The sequence below is a fragment of the Plodia interpunctella genome, chromosome 1 (genome assembly GCF_027563975.2).
Source record: "Plodia interpunctella isolate USDA-ARS_2022_Savannah chromosome 1, ilPloInte3.2, whole genome shotgun sequence".
Classification (NCBI taxonomy): Eukaryota; Metazoa; Arthropoda; class Insecta; order Lepidoptera; family Pyralidae; genus Plodia; species Plodia interpunctella.
This window is the reverse complement of record NC_071294.1, coordinates 4505213-4523968: the sequence shown is the minus strand read 5'-3', so window position 1 is coordinate 4523968 and position 18756 is coordinate 4505213. Positions and strand designations below refer to the sequence as shown.

Genomic DNA, 18756 nt, shown 5'->3' with positions numbered 1-18756 from the left:
CCTAGTTAGTTTTATTACCTATTAATCTAGATTTTGCCTGGTTTCGCCTGCTTAGAGAAAAGATGGTAACTAACTAGGTAAGTAGGAGGTCGGAGTATATTTATATTGAGGCGAAGATTGTGTTGAAGGCTTCAACTTGAGGCAATATAATAAAATAACTAATAGTTGCATTTTATGTATTGCATATCCAATTGAAACAACTAGGAACGGAGTGGAATTTTTTCAGAGTGTTGACTGCGGCGGCGGCGTCAAGGATGAAGCGTTATTTATCACTCGGTTTGAGTCCGGATGAGCCCATTGTGCCCCTGTGCTCGACCTGTGACGTAACCTGAATTAGTATGCCTAGGGTCTAGATTCTAAGGAACGATTCCGAACACCATGGTCGTCACAGATTATATAATACCAGTCCAGGTAAGACGCACCATACATTAGGCCCGTGGCAATTGCCATTGCTACTAATCACGCCACCACACTTATGTGCCTCAACCAGAGGGAAACTGTAGCATGTCAGCGAATTGCCAGTATTGCCTCAGGCAGCATGGGGCCATCGCGATGGCCAATGACCTTTTATGTTGGTCATCAGGCACTGCTGCTTTAGACACGAAAGGAAACATGGAAATACAGGAAAACTTGGAGTTCTAATTAAATCATTTTTATTTGATAATTATATGCAGATCCACCCGACCCACCATTGTGGGCACGATGAGAACTCCCCACATAACTCCCACAGTCCCAATCCTACATATACCTATATATTCAATAAAATATTGAAGAACAAAAAAATACTTTACTTTGCCTTTTTCAAAACTTTGCCTTCTATATGAAACTCTACCTTTTTGAACAACGAATAGAATGAGAAAATCACTGACCTTGAATTTAAAAACGACACTAGAGCTAGACTATTCAAGTTGTAGATAGGTTACCTAGGTAATAAAATTTCCCGGCTCTGACAGAAAAGTGCGGATGGAAATAAGACGGAATGAAAGACATGACCAATAAACTTTTCGACAACCGAAAAATTTATTGGCCATGTTTTTCATTCCGTCTTTTTTTCGTCCGTACTTTTTCATCACCTGAACAGCAATTTCTAATCAAATAATTCGGAATAATATAATTATCATTATTATTACTTATAATAACGACGGCGTGATGGCAAGTGGAGTAAGACGCTTACCCAATGGGGGCCTATATGAGTGGAAAGAAATGTCGAAAGGTCAGCAGCGAGATGGGCAGATGATATCACTAAGGTCGTACGTGGAGCACAGGATAGAGAAGCTTTGCGTGAAAGAAGAAAGGCATATAAAAGCGGCATATGCCGAAAAGATGACGATGATTGATATAATTAATAAAGGTAAATTGTAACAGTCAAAATTGAGTGTTACCTTTGAACCTTTTAAAACGTGATAATTCTCAGAGAAAGTTTCAAAAATCACGACGAAAAAATGAAAGGTGGTATGGGATGTACCTATTCACTAAATGGACGTTTTGCAATGAGAAATGAGATTTTGGAATTTTGCATTGAACAACACTTTCAAGTAATAAGTAAGCGATAATCTTCAGTTATTTTTAATTCATTATAGTTTTTTTTGCTCATCTTACGTACGAGTAGGTACTATACGCGCTCTACGCACTCTACTGCTACTTATTATGTAAGTTCTAGTATAATAGTACCGTAAGTACTATAATTTATAACAAAATAGGTATTGTACAAATAACATTGGCTAATAGGTAATCAAAAAGCGACGAATTGACAATGCAAGTTTTCAAAACTTGCATCGCAAATTCAAATTCGCCGCCTTTTCCTTTTAGTTTGATTTGATATTGATTGTACATTTCAAAAATTAGTCTTGTTTTTTTATAGATAAATCATCTTCCGTCCTTTTATAACTATATTTATTATCCCACTAATATTAAGGTGAAAGTTTGTGAGTATGTTTGTTTTTCTCATGGATTTAGTAAGTACTTCGTTGTACGGCGTACCTAATAATTCCATGGTTTATCTTCACGCTCTTACAGTGCGGGCCAATTTTTATGAAATTTAGTATTGAGTTAGTTGACATTGGACTAACACATAGGGTACTTTTTATAGATAGTATGTGATTCCTGTTCTGTGAATTTCAGTTTGATTTCATAAATGGCTTGGAATGGAACACCGTAAAAAAATTTTAACCAGTTGTTGCAACTTTATGAATATAACGTTATAATGTGAATTTAATAACGTTATCAAAAGCGTGGTCTGTTATTTTCTTTACCTTTGCCGGATTTTTGATTTATCGCATTGTCATGTTTTGACATGAGAGATACATGAGAACATTAGATGAGAATGATAGTTAAAATGTCATTGAGATGTCAAAACGACAATGACATGTTCAAAAAATTGTTTGAGGTTTTTTCAGTTTTTTGCTTAAATCTCTCACTCAAAAACGGACGGAAAACGCGGCATATCTATCCGGCTTTTGTGTATGATTTTTCATCTAACTTCTTAGCCATAATTATATGAGTCATAATTATGTCTCATTTTAAATTGATATCATCTACAAAAGCGTCCGATGTGATTCCCATTAACAAATATGTATCTGGGAAAACTGGACTCACGGTGGTCATCGCGGATGTTGAAGGCCCAGTCGTCAATGGATTCTTTTGTTTAGGTAAGCTAATTGACAACTATTTTCTTGATTTAGGAGGTCATGTAAGTCATAGAATGTGTTAGTAGTATATTCAAGCTCTGGCTATAACGACGAGTACAAAAGGAAAAAGTATTTTTGTGGTAGACCAAATTAACGACTACTGTTTTCCCCACAGCAACTGAAGCCCATGACGATGATGGATTGCCACATACATTGGAGCATCTCATCTTTCTCGGCTCAGAGCGGTATCCTTACAAAGGAATCTTGGACCTGTTGGCTAACCGGTGTATGGCCCAAGGAACCAATGCTTGGACAGACACTGATCACACCTGCTATACAATATACACTGGTGGTGATGAAGGCATGTTGACTCTGTTGCCTATATACCTGGATCACATTTTGAGACCAACACTTAGTGATGAAGGTTACCTCACTGAAGTCCATCACATTGATGGGGAGGGAAATGATGCAGGTGTAGTGTACTGTGAAATGCAAGGCCGGGAGAATAGTGCAGATAGTAGGTAAGATTAGTCATTATATTTCTTTAATATTTCTGTACCTCTAATAGGAGAATATAAAACACTAGAATGATGTTGCTCAGGGCTTTGCTCCCATGTGAATTTTGAGATAAAACATAGCCTATAGCAATCTTGGACCACAAACCTTTCTAATGTTGAAAGAATTTTTGAAATTGGTTTGGTAGTTTCAGAGATTACATGCCTCAGACATACAAACTCAGAAATGCTTACCTCTTTATAATAATATTATACAATACATAGGTAATTACATAAACATGGTGTATTATTAGTGCATATTGTAATTACTTAATACATTTTATTTGTAATCACTTATGTGACATTTATATAATATAGTCATTTTTGTAATTCTTAATAATATTCTGTATTTTAATGTGTAAGAAAGATATAATGACAGGATTAAAAATGAATTGGTTGATTTGTTCTCTTTCTGTACAGATGTGAGTTGCAGCTGCTAAGGTCCATGTACCCATGCAGTGGATATTCAGCAGAGACAGGAGGAGTCCTTCGAAATTTGAGAATTTCTACTGATAATGTCAAAGTATATGCTTGTATATTTTTTATTTGTTCATAATTAATCTAACATTTTAACTGGAAAGGCTTTGGAAATAGTAATCATATTAGTGTTAGAGAATGTGAGAATGGATGTAATAAATACTATTAATTACATATATAAAATGCTACTAGTTATATCAGTCACTTTTTTATTTTAAATAGGAAGATATAGAGATAAGTTACTACTTTTTTCCCCTTCTTATGCTCTGGTTGTTGGAATATTCGCCGCACCTCCATCCTCGGCTTTACTTTTAAGCTCTCAATTGTAATGAAGTATTAATTATTTTCCCAGGTACGTGATTATCACAAGAAGTTCTACAGACCTGAGAATCTAACAATAATTTTGACTGGGCAAATTGCAGCGGATGATGTATTCAAAGCATTAGCCACAGTGGAGGATGACATCATAGCTAAGGTAACCTTATATAAATTACCATATTGTGATGGTAGCATGAACTAGGTTTAATATCATTTTTATCTGTCTTGTTTTCCTGTTAGGTATCTGATATGAAGCCACAAGATTAGATCTTATAGTTTTGTGTAAATAAAGCATAATTATCTTGATACATGGTAATATTGGGACCATAAATGTATATGATAATATAGTGCAATTTTCATATTCATTCATGTAGAATTTTGTTGTTAATATTAACTACAACTTAAATATAAATTATTTTCGTAAGCAAATTGATAAAACAAAATAACTGAGCTGAAAACAGCTCACTCACTAGGATATTCTATATCGAAATTCTCATGTAGTCATCTCTTGATAGTCTACTGGCATTTTTGCACATGTTTTAGTTTTATTATCATACAGAACAGAACCTTATTGTGTTCCGTTATATACCTTTATTAGAAGTGTACAACACAATACTCTTTATTGCACCAAAGAAAAATACAGAAAATAAATATCAAACACAATAGAAATAAAAGTTACATCAACAAATATAATGTCATCGAAGTATATAATTTTCACTAAATCACAATAATTGTCCACCAGAGAGAGAAGGAGCCCCAAGAAGAGTGGGTGAAGCCGTGGCAGACACTGCCGCCACCGCCGCTGCTGGGAGAGCACACAGTCTTCTGGCCAGCGGACACTGAGGACTGTGGAATGGTACATACTTGGAATTTAATGCAGTGATAAAAGAATATATATTTTACTAGCTGATGATGCCCCAGGTCGTGAACTATATCTATTGGAAATTTCATCAAAATCGACTAAGAGGTGTAGCCGAAAAAACATGATAGAAATATTGTTTCGCATTTATAATATTAACTAGATATCACCTCGCGTGATGATGATGCTATATAAATGATGTGTGCTAGATTTAAACCTTATTTGCATATGCTTACAGGTAATGTTCGGTTGGCGAGGGCCGGTATTGACTTCGCCGACTGCCCACAAACAGATGACGGCGTGCGCAGTGTTATTGCGTTATCTGGCAGAGACTGCGGCCGCGCCGCTGCAGCAATGTCTTGTGGAGCGGGAGGACGCAATGGCTGGAGATGTGAGTACATTATGTATATACACTTACGAGTGATATTAGCGTGTCGCTGCGGTGTCAAGACTGCGGCCACGTTGCTACTGCATTGCCTGGTGGAACAGGAGAACACGTTAGCCGGAGATGCGAGGACCTTATGTACATACACTTAAGGGTGATATCAGCGTGTCGCTGCGGTGCCGAGCGCCGCTATAGCGTTGAAGTGATTCAACTATAAATCTGAAATACTTGTTTCGATGGCATTGTTCAATGAAAGGACTGCTTAATTGAAGGGTTATTTTAACCAATTGGACATGTACATGCAGTATATACATGCAGCCATAATAATATTTTAAAATGGAACAACAATGTGTTTATCATTTATGCTTGGTTGGTTTGTAAGTTTTTACCGACAGTTTATTTATTCGACAGCGCGATTCCAGTCAATGACGTAATTCAAATAGTGCTATCGATTAGATAAACTACCATTAAAAAGCTCAGAAACGGGGCATTAATAATTTTGTAGTAAGACTGAAACTATTTCTCCGCAGGTGTCATACAATCTGACAGAAAACCTAGTCACACTTATTAAGGTGGAGCTGAACAACGTGCCCGTACAGAAGCTGCGTGCGGCGTACGAAGAGGCGCGACAGTGTATCGCGGCCGTGAGAACAGGACAGAATCCCATCGATATGGACCGGATAGGTACTTACAATAGCGTGGTCCTGCCCTTGGATAGGACCAGTCCATATCCTCCTTTAGAAGCGAGGCTACCAAGTTCTCTTTCTGTACAGATGACTCAAGGACGGTTGACGATAGTTAAAATTTTAAGCTTGATAAGAGAAAGACGTAGGTACTTACGTACATAATACCAATCCACGTTGTCATACAGTTTTTCTTTTCTATTTCAATTAGAACAACGTGACAGTAAAATTGGCTTCCGAATGACTGTAAAAATTAAACCTTTCTGACCCATGGAACACCAAAGTGGTTCACCTAGGTGTTCCACAGTTAACTTTTTGTACTTCTGGTTCACCTAGGTGTTCTACGATTAATTTTATTTACCCCTAGTTCACCTAGGTGTTCCTAGTAAAAATTCCATATTAGACAGAGCTACCGACAGGCGTATTTCCCTTTCCGTGTTCAATTGGCGACGAAAATGGGCACGTATTACTATCCAACTCGCCAAACCCGTGCTTAATTCGCGTCAACTGAACACAATTTTGCGATCAAGAAACGTAAACAGAGGTTTTACAACACACTTTTTACACTATGATCATATACTGTCCGTATAAAAACAATGTTATATTAGACTGTAGGGCCTACTTAAATAAATAAATTAAACAAAAACGGGTGCACCCCACTGGTACCGGCACTCGTGGGGTGAACCTACGAGTGCCGGCAGAAGTGAAAACTTGAATAATACCGTTGTGCATTTTAGACCAATTTTCGATCAGGTCACGTGTCCGGACGCGAGTTTAACATTTTTTACCCATCTCAAAAAGTGCACAACGCCACTAAAGAAGTTTTCACATTTTAAAAAATGTGTTGTCAGGTCGCCTGTTGAAGAAGCAGCTGCGCGAGATGCTGGCCAGCCTGGAGTCGGACCCGCACCACGCCATAGCCTTCCGCTGCATCGGGGACCTGCTGTATTCGAGGGACGAAAACGACGTGAGCTATTCCATTTGCCGACTAGATTTTTCAACATCGTCCGCGTGAATTTCCCTTCTAAACAAAGAAAGTAAAATCTCAAGTCATTTTATCGCGTATTCAGGATTTATGAAATTTATTTGTTATTAGTATCGTCTCCCGTATTTAGTATTATTTTTTTGTTTCTCACTACGATTTCCGCACCGTTTTCTTCTGAATCTCGTCGCGTTCTCCGCAATATGTCCCGCATCGTTACCCGCAACGTGTCCTGTCCCATTTCCCGTTTCATGTCTCGTTCCGTTTCCCGCTACATGTCTCATTTGGGAACAAAATGCAACGTGTTGTACTCGCGTTTCTCATGACGTACCCTGTTCTATTTTCCACAACGTGTAAAGTCCTGTTTTTAATAGCTACAAGCTTAGCGTAATTCAATAATTTTATGTGTCTCCTTAAAAAGTAACAAATTTTTAATTCAATTCCCTTTAATTTATTAAATTAATCGAATATTTATTTATCAGACTCACACAAACGACACTGACTCAGACAAACCACAACTCGTGTGTCGCTTAAAAAATGACGTAATTCCATACTACCATACATTTGTGAGAGCTTTTATTTACCACTAGGAAAAACCAGCCATGATAACTCGAATCCGCCCAACTTCAACTAACTGTTTGCCGTACCGTTTAGGCCGACGTAAAGATTTGTGTAACACGTAAAACGATGACCGACATCTAAATTTCCAGTTCATACAGCGAATGAACCCACAAATAGCAGTGAACGAGTTATTGAAGGAGAATGTGGACTATTGGCTGAGCATAATGCAGCAGTACTTCACCGATGACATGGTCGTCATACTCGGTGCGCCCAACATTGAACTGCAGGAGAGGTATTGTGTGAATTCATGCTTTTCTTTACTTTGTAAGAAAAATGTATATGAAAATAACATCATCATCGTTTCATCCTTTTTTCACTCACTGCTGAGCATAAGCCACAGCACCTCTTAGCGTACTCCACTCTCTGTCTTGTGCCTATCATCCATATACGAGTATGTTAAAAAGAATGACTACATACAAATTGTATTTGTATGGTATTTTTTGATATTCTATAACGAAAAAATCGACTTGAAACCGTTAAAACGCGCCTGTGAATAACATGATTCTAATGACATTATTAAAGGTTATGGATTGGCATGAATCACCAAAAGTCACATTGTTCAGTTTCAATGCTCAAAAGGTATTTAATTAGTATATTTCATTGCAAAACTACAGACATAAATCCGCCACATGCTTCGTCAATATAAATACACATAATTATTTTTAGTATGGCGTTCATTGAGAACAAGAGGCTAACGGAACAGAAGAAAGAATTGGGAGAAGCCGGTCTAGCGGAGAAGGCGAGACAGCTCCAAGCTGCCATAGAGCACAATGAGGTACACTGATTTAAATAATTAAAAAAAAACCTTAAATAAATTTAGCTGTAAAGAGAGAGTGAAAGTATAATTTGCGGACTCGAATTAGATGGAAGATTTCCATACAACTCCCAATCCGTCTAATTAAGTTACAAAATGTGTGCGCGCTTTCTTATCTCCTCATGAATTACTAATACTCATGAATTAGAAAGAGGTGAGCACCTCTTTCTAAATAATATCTAATGAGCGAAATGAAAGATATGACGGATGGGGTCTATATCTTACTCTGTCTATGAATTGAAAGCAAAGTAAAACAATAGTGATACAATGAATGTCAGAGGCCGCCGCCGGCCGGCACGCTGGCCGCAGTCCCCGTGCCCACGTGCGCCCGCGTGCGCGCGCACCGCGTGAGCTGCTGGAGCTCGGGGGCGGAGCCCTGTCCGCTGCTCGACCTCACACAGCTCCCGCTCTACACGAGGCTGCAGAGCCTCAAGACCAACTTTGTTTATGTGAGTACCGTCATTTATAATTATTAGTCTCATCTTTTATTAAATTTAAATGGATTTGTTATACATATCGCGCATGCTTTTTAACTCATTTTTGAAAATAATATTGAAATGAAAAAATTCTGGAATCTGGAATAGACAGCGGGAAGCGATTTTATTATACCGTGTAGTGATCAACGTGTACATCCGCAGATCAACTTCCTCCTGGACACATCGGGACTAGACAGCCAGACGCGGCAGTGGGTCCCGCTGTACACGAACAGCCTGGGCCAGCTGGCGGTGCGGCGCGGCGCTCAGCTGGTGCCGCACGAGGCCGTCATCTCCGACACCGAGCGGATCACCGTCCACTTCTCCAACGAGATCGGCTTTGGCAAGTCCGGGAATTTCTCTGTTGGATCGTACGGACAGTTTTTGCATGTTGAGGTCACGGTGAGTCATCTTCTTTTCCGTTATATTTCTTTTATACTTCAAGCAGGCGAACAGGCACGCGGTCCACCTGACGGTAAGTGGTCACCACTGCCTGTCATTCTGCAACACCAGGGGTGTGACACGTATTTACATGATTACTTTTAAAATATTATTATCTTTCTAATAATAGATAAGTAGTGGTCGCTAGTAGTTTGTAGCTTGTATAAATTGCTCCAGCTGTACTGGTACTGTACTATACTATAAAGAAAAAGTAACAAACATACTCATAAACTTTCGCCTTTATCGTTGTTGGATGATTGATATTCCTTTAAAGATTTACATAAATAAAGTTTGAGAAACACTTGCCTTGAAACTTCACCCATAAACGTTGGTTTCAGTGTGAGCCGGCAGACTACGAGCAAGTGGTCAACCATCTGTACGAGATCCTGTACTGCTCTGAACTGTCCAAAGAGCGGTTACTGGTGTTTGTTCAACGGATGATCAATGATGTCTCCCAGGTGAGAAATGTATTCTACTACGAGTACTTCATTCTGGATTCAATTTATCTGTTAATCATAATAATAGAGTTCCCGAACACTTCATAACCTCTATGGCTTATAGTAGTTCACATATGACACAGTGGGACACTCAAAAAAACCCTATGCAATCAGAAAAGGACATACTTATTTCAGTTTTTTGTAATACAAGATTATCTTAACTAAATCTAATCTATAGTTTTATTTTTTTAATGTAAAATATTGTTACCGACATCGTTTTTGTAAATAAGGTCAGGTGGGGTTCTTACCCCACCCGACCTTATTTATTCCCTTGTTCTTTTTATTAGCCAAGAGGCTCGGACGGAGGAAGAGGGACAAAATGGTATCACACGAAAACTATTAAAGATTAGTTTTATAGTTTCCGCGAGTAATAATCACAATCTTACCCCACCTGATGAAAAGATTTCATTGAACTTATGTTCAATGAAATCTTTTATGTTCTTTTATGTTCAATGAAAACAATATTTCCTTGTGTTTAATTCATTTATAAATAATACCAGACGCGATGCGGCCCCGGGGCAATAGTAATTCCTTTTAACAATATTTTATTGTTTAGTATGCACAATTTTATTTATTTTTGCTAATTCTTTACTATTTTTATTTTATTAAACACCTTCCAATCAATTTAAAACGCCCACTATTGAATTCCTCAGGTGCGAAGGAACGGTCACAAAATGGTATACGACGTGTTACGCGACGCGGTTTACAACGAGAACACCAACACGCACTGGTGCTCCGTACTGCGACAGCAGAAGTTCCTCAAGAATCTTCTCGAACAGCTGACCGCAGGCGGGGACTCCGCTGAGGCTGGTGGGTATTGCACTAGCTTGCTTCATATATACTATCTATATTATTATTATAAAGAGGTAAGCGTTTGTGAGTATGTTTGAGTTGGGTAATCTCCGAAACTACCGAAACGATTTCAAAAATTATTTCACCATTAGAAAGATTGCTATAGACGATATTTTATCTCAAAATCTAGTCTCATATAATCAAGAGTGGTGTCATACAGGGAGATCAAAATGGCTGAAGATAGAGAGAGATGGAAGAACTCCACCGATAAGAATGTTGTTCATGAATGATATCATAATGCGTTCAAGGGTTTCGAATATCGCTGTACGATATTGGCTATCAAGTCAAATCAGATACGTCTTTCATTTCAATTATACTTTAATAAGAATTAAATAATGCCTAAATCTTACTGTAGATAAAATTGATCAATTTAAGTAACATTCACATGATGGAACACGCTAATTAACGTGTTTCATCATGTGAATGTAAAATACATCTTATTTTATACCCTATAAAAATACTTTATGTTACCCAGGAATACTGGTAAAAGACTTTTAGAGATCAGAAATTACAAACACTCTCACCAAAACTCGTTCTAGCCCCACTTTATAAACGTCCAAGCAGGTCAAGCTATAGGGTTTTTTATGATGATAGAAAGAGTAAACCTATGTCACTCATAGGTTATTTTTAGCCGCAGGCAACAGATATTAATTTTTTTTTCAGCTCTCAGAGAAGGCAAGGATGCGTTCCAGAAGATTCTAGAAAAGCCTTGGTTGCACTTGTCGTCTGACTTGACCAGGTACAAGCTGTCGACTGAGCCATGGAAAAAATTCACCACCAATGATGTTGCTCCTGTTGAGTAAGTATATGTGGTTCTTTTACCTATATTTTTGTTCATTTATTTAAACTTTTTTGCGTAACTTAAAAAGTTAACAATAGGTGGAATTGATGTCATAAAGCATTCTCTGCCAGTCAAATCGTGGGGCCAAATAGAAAAAGACAAAGTAATACTGTTTTAAAAATTCTATAATAAAATATAATAGTGTATAATTGTCTGTCTATCCAGTGTATAAGGTTATCTCAATGGTGGTTGAGGTAAATCTGCACACATTATGAATGTAATAATAAATTAGGTGTACCAACATTTTCCTCAGGAATCATAACATCTATTTGTAAAAACCGCATGAAAATCCGTTTAGTTGTTGGTTGATTTTATCGCGAACAGATGTAGTAAGGATTTAAGAAGTTTTATTATTATTTTTGCTTCTAAAATCTTTGAAAACACGTATAATATTTTGTGTCGTGTTTCGTTGTTTTTGTCCGTGAGGCCGCACTAGGTGAAGTAGCGCGATTACTATAATATTTCTCGCACAATACACTCAATTTATAAGCAAATATTGTATTTCAGACCAAAATTATACTACGATGCAGAGCTAATGCACGATAAGAGTGTGCCTGGTTTTGTGGTGGGCATCGGCGGGCTGGAGTCGTCGTTTTCGGCTCAGTTCAGCCCCGGGCCGCGGGGCTACGACCTGGCGGATGTGGCGCCGCTCACTCTGCTGCTGCAGTACTTCACGCAGCTCGAGGTTTGCTTGCACTCATCATTTTCATCATGATGATGAGGACTCATCGTGATAGTTTTTTCAATCTCGGACGAGCTTGAGAAAACTATCATTCAGTCTAGTCAGCTAGAATATTAAATGGTTGTTCAAAATGGAATGGAATGTTTTATTCATATGGATAAATATATTTTGCATTTGTAATTTAATATTGTAATGACTAAGTTTGCTGGCATTTTTTGTAACAGGTATATATAAATTTTAGTAATATCATAGTGTATTTTGAATATAAATTATACAACATTTCAGATCTGGCACCGTATTTGTCTATCTAGTTAAATAATGTTTTCCTTTAACATTCTATGCATATACATACAGTCTGTCAAGAAAGTACAGAAAATAAATGAGGGGCGCTGTCCGCTGTCGGCTGGCAACACTGGGTGTTTATCGACCAATCTTGACCATTCTAGTTAGTATTGCAATGCCAACAAAAATCGTTACAAATTCGATTATTTCACTTTCTTGACATTGTATATGCAGCGTGCATTGTGTCGTTTATATGTGACGACATACTAAACAGTATTTGAATCACGATGAGAACGATCTGTGTGATTTGTCCCTAAATATTTGTGGAGGAATCCGGAGCGGAATCAATAAATAATATTTTACTGAATTTTCTTTACATGACATAATAAAATTATTTTTAATTTGAATCATATTAATATTTGTGAAATTGTCAGGGCCCGATGTGGCGTCAGATCCGCGGCAGCGGGCTGTCGTACGGATACTCAGTGCGCGTGTCGCAGTCTGAGGGGCGCCTGCTGGCCGCGCTCTACCGCGCCGCCAGCACTGTGCCCGCCTACGACAAACTCATCTCCATACTGGTACCCACACTAACCGTTCTATGTTTAAGTGCTTTTCATATACATGTCACATGGTTTTTAACGTTTACGATTTAATTCGGCGAAACTGCCATGGTCTCGATAGGCCAGTTGTTATGAGCACTGTCCCGGATAGAGAGGGGTGTGAGTTCAATTTCCACTGGATTCCAGAATGTTTTCATATCATTGTTATTTTCAAAAAATAATCAAAAAAGTAAGAAAACTTGGGAACAAACAGACTATTTGAACAAGTAGTACTTTAAAATTTATTTCTGCCAAACATCAATTATATACAAGTATTTTCCGACTGAGGCTAGGAATCCGCAACTTCTATCTAAATCCGATATTCTAATATACACTGTTTCAAAATGAGAAATTAAAATTTGTTTTAATTCATCGAAATAAGTGTTCTATAAAACGCTTTAATAATTTGAAAGAAAGTACGATTCTGACCTCGATACACCCTCATTAAAAGCTTTCCCCATGTATTATGTGTGTACATAATTTTGATTCATTGTATGCAATTTGTTTCTTCCAGCAATCGTTTCTGAAAGACGGCGAGTTCGACGAGGACCTGTTCCAATCGGCAAAGAGCACGGCCATCTTCGACGTGTTAGACTCTGAGAAGTGTCCCGCAGACGTCGTCAGCCAGTCGCTGCTCAACTACGTGCGACGGTGTCCGCAAACATACAGCAGGTTCACCATAATATTTAACTAGCTTTGTTTGCCGTAACATGTCAGATGCCTTTATTCTGACACCAGCGTTTGCGAAAGAAGAAGCCACTCGAAAAGAAATAAAAAAGACTAGCTTCTACTTGCGAAAATTAAGTAATTAAATTTCCGTTTCTTCCCTTTCGCGTGGAAATTTCGAGAAGTTCTCTCAAAGTGTTGCCCTACACTTCCCAAAGAATATACCAACAAATTTCTATTGTACGTCCTATTATAGTTCTTTCATTCAGCTATTGATCGATATCAGTTGCTCTTCTGATCCGTAGTCCAACTACTGTTACTTAAACGTAAGTTTAGCCACGATGCAAATGTCGCAATATTTCTGTCTTGTGATCATTTGCATGTGTACTCCTAATCTGGTATTGTATACATGTCCGGTTGACAGGACACGTATACAATAGCAGATTAGGAGTATTATCGCCGGTCGACTGTGAGAAATCCCTATATGGATTAAGAGCAATGGGGCTTGCCCCATTACTCTGTCGTGCGGTAATTTTCCGCGGCTCCGTTCTTTTCTATAGGTTTTGACACTGACGCGTGTACGTCGAAATTTCACAGACATGTAACGTACAATAAAGTTATTACCAACAAACAACATTACAGAGACTTGATCTGCGCGTTGTCTCAAGCGACGATGGAGGACGCTAGGGCGGCAGCACAACGCTGGCTGCCGCCGCTGTCGCAGCCCGCGCGCGGCACGCTGGCCGTGGTGTGTCACCCCAGCAAGGTCACGGAGATACAGCAGGCCTTCCTACAGTCAGTATTCTTTATTAACGCGACTTTATCCGCGGGTGTTAAACACGGCATTATTGTTCATTTTTATACATTTGACTTCAATATAGAATTTGATTAGAATCTTCATTCTTAGATTTCAAAAGGTTGAAATTAAAAACTTGACTAAACAAAATACTTTTAAGCCGGGTGCGCTGCGCCATGTTTTGAACAATGTTCTGTTCAAAACATGACGCAGCGGACCCGCCTTTAGCTGTTTAATAATTTTTAGTCCCCATAAACATTATTACCAGAGCTCTCTCTATAACCCTTATAGATCTTCAGCTGTGCGTTATCAGTCAATCACTAGCTACGGAAGAATTTTGTATTGTTATTTTTGAAGATAAGATTTCATCGTTTTAAGCTTCATCATTTAACTTGCAGGATGAACATAAAACTGGACGCCTTTGAATCCATGGAAGCATCGCATTTTAACCAATAAGCACAATCCTACAATAAGTTTTAATTGTATTTTACCTATTATGCTAAACCATTTTTATGTAACTTTTAAAAGTTGTAATATATTATAGTTTTATTTAACTGTACGTTACTGTTTACTGTCTTCCGTAACCCACTAGACCCATGACTCTAGTTTCCATGTATCTATTTGGTGATAAAGTGCACTAAGTTACTTTAAATGAAACACCAAAAATATGTGATGATAATCATTTTAATTACCATTCATCTTATAACTATGTCTATACAAAAAATATAACTTAAATTTAGTCAGATATTTAGTGAACATCATTATAAATCATCTCACAACCGCTGCAACACCTCCATCATAAATTCCAACCCATCTATAGAATAATATCATTGTTCAACATGGCGTTCAGTTAACAGAAACACTGGTTATCATATCAACAAATTACAGAATGCAGTTAAAACTTCACTCTACTTAATTACATAAATACCTACGTGTAAATATTTAATTTATTATGCTAGCCACGTTCCTATATTTAAAATATGATCATTAATAATCATAATAATAATCATAGTGAATTGAGCTCTCCACTACAATTTATGCATCATAGGAAATGGGCATTTCAGAAAACATGATAATATTGAATTGATTTATGATAAATAAAATTATGTACTACCAATATTAGATTTTAATCGTAAATTGGATTAAAACAAAATATAATTCGACGAACGAATATTGTTACAACATTCCATATAAATACAATTTCTCTTTTTTTATCCATCGAAGCATTAATGTAAGTGGGTTTTTACAAGATCTAAATGATCCATATGACCCAATATGAATCAGTACTTTATAGCAGTTGAAGATTTTGTTACCAATTTATTTTAATATTAATTTAGTCGGAGTTATTATTTTAATTTATTACATTCAATAATGTAATACATAAAATGTTAATACTGTTTAATTTGGTTAGCAATATTGCCCAAAATGCTTCTTTTAATAGAGGTATAAAAATAAATCTGGCCTTGATACAATATAATGTTAAAAATTTATAGGCCATTTAATAGTCTAACACCTGTGGTGAAGTATGTTTTAATAACAAATTACTCTTATATGAGGACATGCATAATTATACAATAAAAGGTATGTATATTTACAGGTTTATGACTTAACACTAAAGAGAAAATAATTGTATTTTCATTCAGATATTCTATGCATATTTGATATGCAGATAATGCATATAAAGCACCAACAGTAAGTTTTTATGAAGCAATATTTCAAAATTTCTATATATTTTTTTATAATTTTTAAATATCAATAAATCTGATTTAGATTCGAAAGACCGGACGTTTTACAACAAAATTACATCGAAGAGATTTGGTAAACTTTAAAATTATAGGTAGTCTAAATTACGTTATTATAATTCGCTATAGATATCTACTCGAATAGAATTCTCTAATAAATGTAGGACTAATTACATTAATATTACCACTACGTTAATAAGAGGCGGCCCCATTTGCAACCTAACTGAGAAGGTCAAACCTACCACATACTTATATTTATACGTATCAGACATATATTTGTATTCTTAATATCCGACATATTTGTATATTAATACAGGACTTATCGTCGCTTATATCTCGCACGATATACTTTTAACATTTTAAAAATGCACTGCACTTGGTACTTTCTTTTAAAGATATTATTCATATGTGTCGGATAGTAAACAATATAAGCTGTGTTATCGGTTTATAGTGTATTTACAACAGCTACATGTAACTGCAATAATAAAACATACTTTTTGGTTAGCGAAACTTCGAACAATATTGTCATATAATTTTAACATTTCGTTAATTTGAATAATCTCTAGGGACAAAATATGATAAAATGTAATATATCACCGTCACCGGTTAATCTAGTTCCACTATAGTAATTTTGCACATACAAAGGATGATGAATAAAGTAACGACCTTGTTTTTTATACACATCGTCGCTTGTGGGGTCCAAAGGTCTGATATCACGCGAGCGACGCCGCGGGTCATAGGTTGCGGCATAGTAATGAGATTTATGACGTCGGAATTCAGATGTGTCAAAAAAAAATTGCATCATAAATAGGATACAGGCATATGTTTAAGGTGTTTTTATATCAGGTCGTTTACCATTCATGTTTTGCGCTTCTTGATCTTTTAGTGACATACTAAAAGTCGACGTCCTATATTTTTGTGATAATTATTATTTAAAAAAAAAACAGAAAATATTGTGTTCGATTACCGGCTCGCTCTGTTCATTATCCGGTGTTGCCAGCCTCTTCCATAGCCATCCCATAAAGTTAACTGTACCTACCAAGATCGCACGCTACATAACATACCTACGATGTTTGTTTAGGTACTTAAAAAATGTAAACAATCTTGATATATCAAATTAAGACATTCAATTGAAAATTAAAATTTTATGGAACATAAATTACATAATCATATTAGTAGGTATATATATTACGATCTCTTGAGTTTTTTGTAATAATAATTTTAATTAGTTACAAAACTAAACTGTGTCGTAGGCGTGGTGTTGTGTTATATTAAATTTTTTACGGTGTTATTATTTGTGAAGACTTGTAATCGGCTCTAAAATATTTTTTGTAAGCAAAACTGTTTATCGGCTGTGGTCATCCAAACTAAAATGACATAATAAATTAATGCGTAATTTAAAGTGTACATTTCAGTTCTCTCTTACAGTTACAGTGCGTTAATTGTAAACATTGGTCAGATTTTATTCAAGTCGCCTACAGGCATCTGACATGACTTTTAAATAATAAATATCGAGATTGTTTACTTTTTTTGATGTACATAAACGTAGGCAGTATAGATGTGTCGGGCGGTTGGTTACATGATGGAGCTGGCGTCGAGCGGCGGCTTGTGGCTGCGCAGCGCGTCGCGGATGTAGCCGGCGATGCTGCCGTCCGCCACGAGGTGGAAGAAGAACAGGTGCTCGAAGCTCTTCAGCGAGATGGAGCGCAGCGCCGGCAGCCGCAGCAGCAGCGACGCGAAGCGCCCTTCCTCCGAGCCCCGCGAGCGTCGGCAGTACTCGTCCAGGCACGAGTACATCTGCAACCGATAACTTTATTTCTCAAATAAAAGATAATACGAGAATATGCATTAATACAGCGAAAAGTGCGAAGTGTTCCTAGTAGTCAAGGATGTCGTACAAAGCGAAATTTCACGGATGATTGACAAGAATGCGGTCGGTTATGAAATCACAGCCGAATCTTCACGACGTCATAGCCCCGAACGCAACCGGAAACATGCGGAGATGAGAGAAATATTTACTTTGTAATATGACAACTTATATCTTCATAAGTCGCACTTTTAAACTAAGAGTTTCAACTGCTACATGGCAGAAGACTTGGTTAATTTTTCAAAATATAAAATACGGCGAATGTGAATATTTAATAGACGTTGTTTTGTTATGCATTAAAAATTATATTTTATTTTTTATTATCTTCGTAGGCGTCGTATAAATAAAAAACGATATGTATCACTCGAAATAAAGTACCATTCACAATTCGCGTATTCGCGTACTAACGTACATCCTCGTTATAACTTTCATTTCTCGATGTACAGTGTACTATTCGCTCTCAGACCAGCATAAAAGTATAGTTTAGGAATAATAAAGATTCGCAGCATAAAACTGAACAAATTATACAAGATTTATTCCAGAAGCAATCTCACCTTCTCTCTTAAAACTTCGACCTCCTGTCGGCTGTTCAATCCTTTTACATCTGAAATTATACAAATATAGTATATAACTAACTTGATAAATATATAGCTACGTAAATAACACAACTACCATTGTAACGGTTAAGCAGGACAGAT

General features: G+C 37.0%; 2 protein-coding genes across 15 annotated transcripts in view; one reads left to right on the top strand and one right to left on the bottom strand.

Moving 5' to 3' along the window:
* The first annotated feature begins 2361 nt into the window (after window positions 1-2361).
* On the top strand, window positions 2362-15008 carry LOC128673113 (uncharacterized protein C05D11.1-like). Its single transcript, XM_053750735.1, has 20 exons — window positions 2362-2648; window positions 2803-3148; window positions 3602-3704; window positions 4011-4133; window positions 4719-4832; window positions 5074-5226; window positions 5751-5904; window positions 6755-6870; window positions 7596-7738; window positions 8173-8281; window positions 8599-8769; window positions 8959-9195; window positions 9573-9692; window positions 10385-10541; window positions 11247-11382; window positions 11932-12109; window positions 12823-12966; window positions 13502-13659; window positions 14296-14448; window positions 14848-15008. Exons 1-20 carry the CDS (start codon window positions 2510-2512, stop codon window positions 14903-14905), a joined length of 3012 nt encoding a protein of 1003 aa, XP_053606710.1. The 5' UTR covers window positions 2362-2509; the 3' UTR covers window positions 14906-15008.
* A 107-nt stretch (window positions 15009-15115) lies between these two features.
* Window positions 15116-18756, bottom strand: part of usp (ultraspiracle) — a 39533-nt gene continuing 35892 nt past the window's right edge. For all 14 annotated transcript variants that reach the window (XM_053750839.1, XM_053750830.2, XM_053750847.2 and 11 more), the window contains 2 exons: window positions 18613-18662; window positions 15116-17988 (listed from right to left, as the gene is read on the bottom strand). In XM_053750839.1, coding sequence (XP_053606814.1) covers window positions 17767-17988; window positions 18613-18662 — 272 coding nt within the window. In that variant the 3' untranslated portion in view covers window positions 15116-17766. The remainder of the gene's footprint in view (window positions 17989-18612; window positions 18663-18756) is intronic.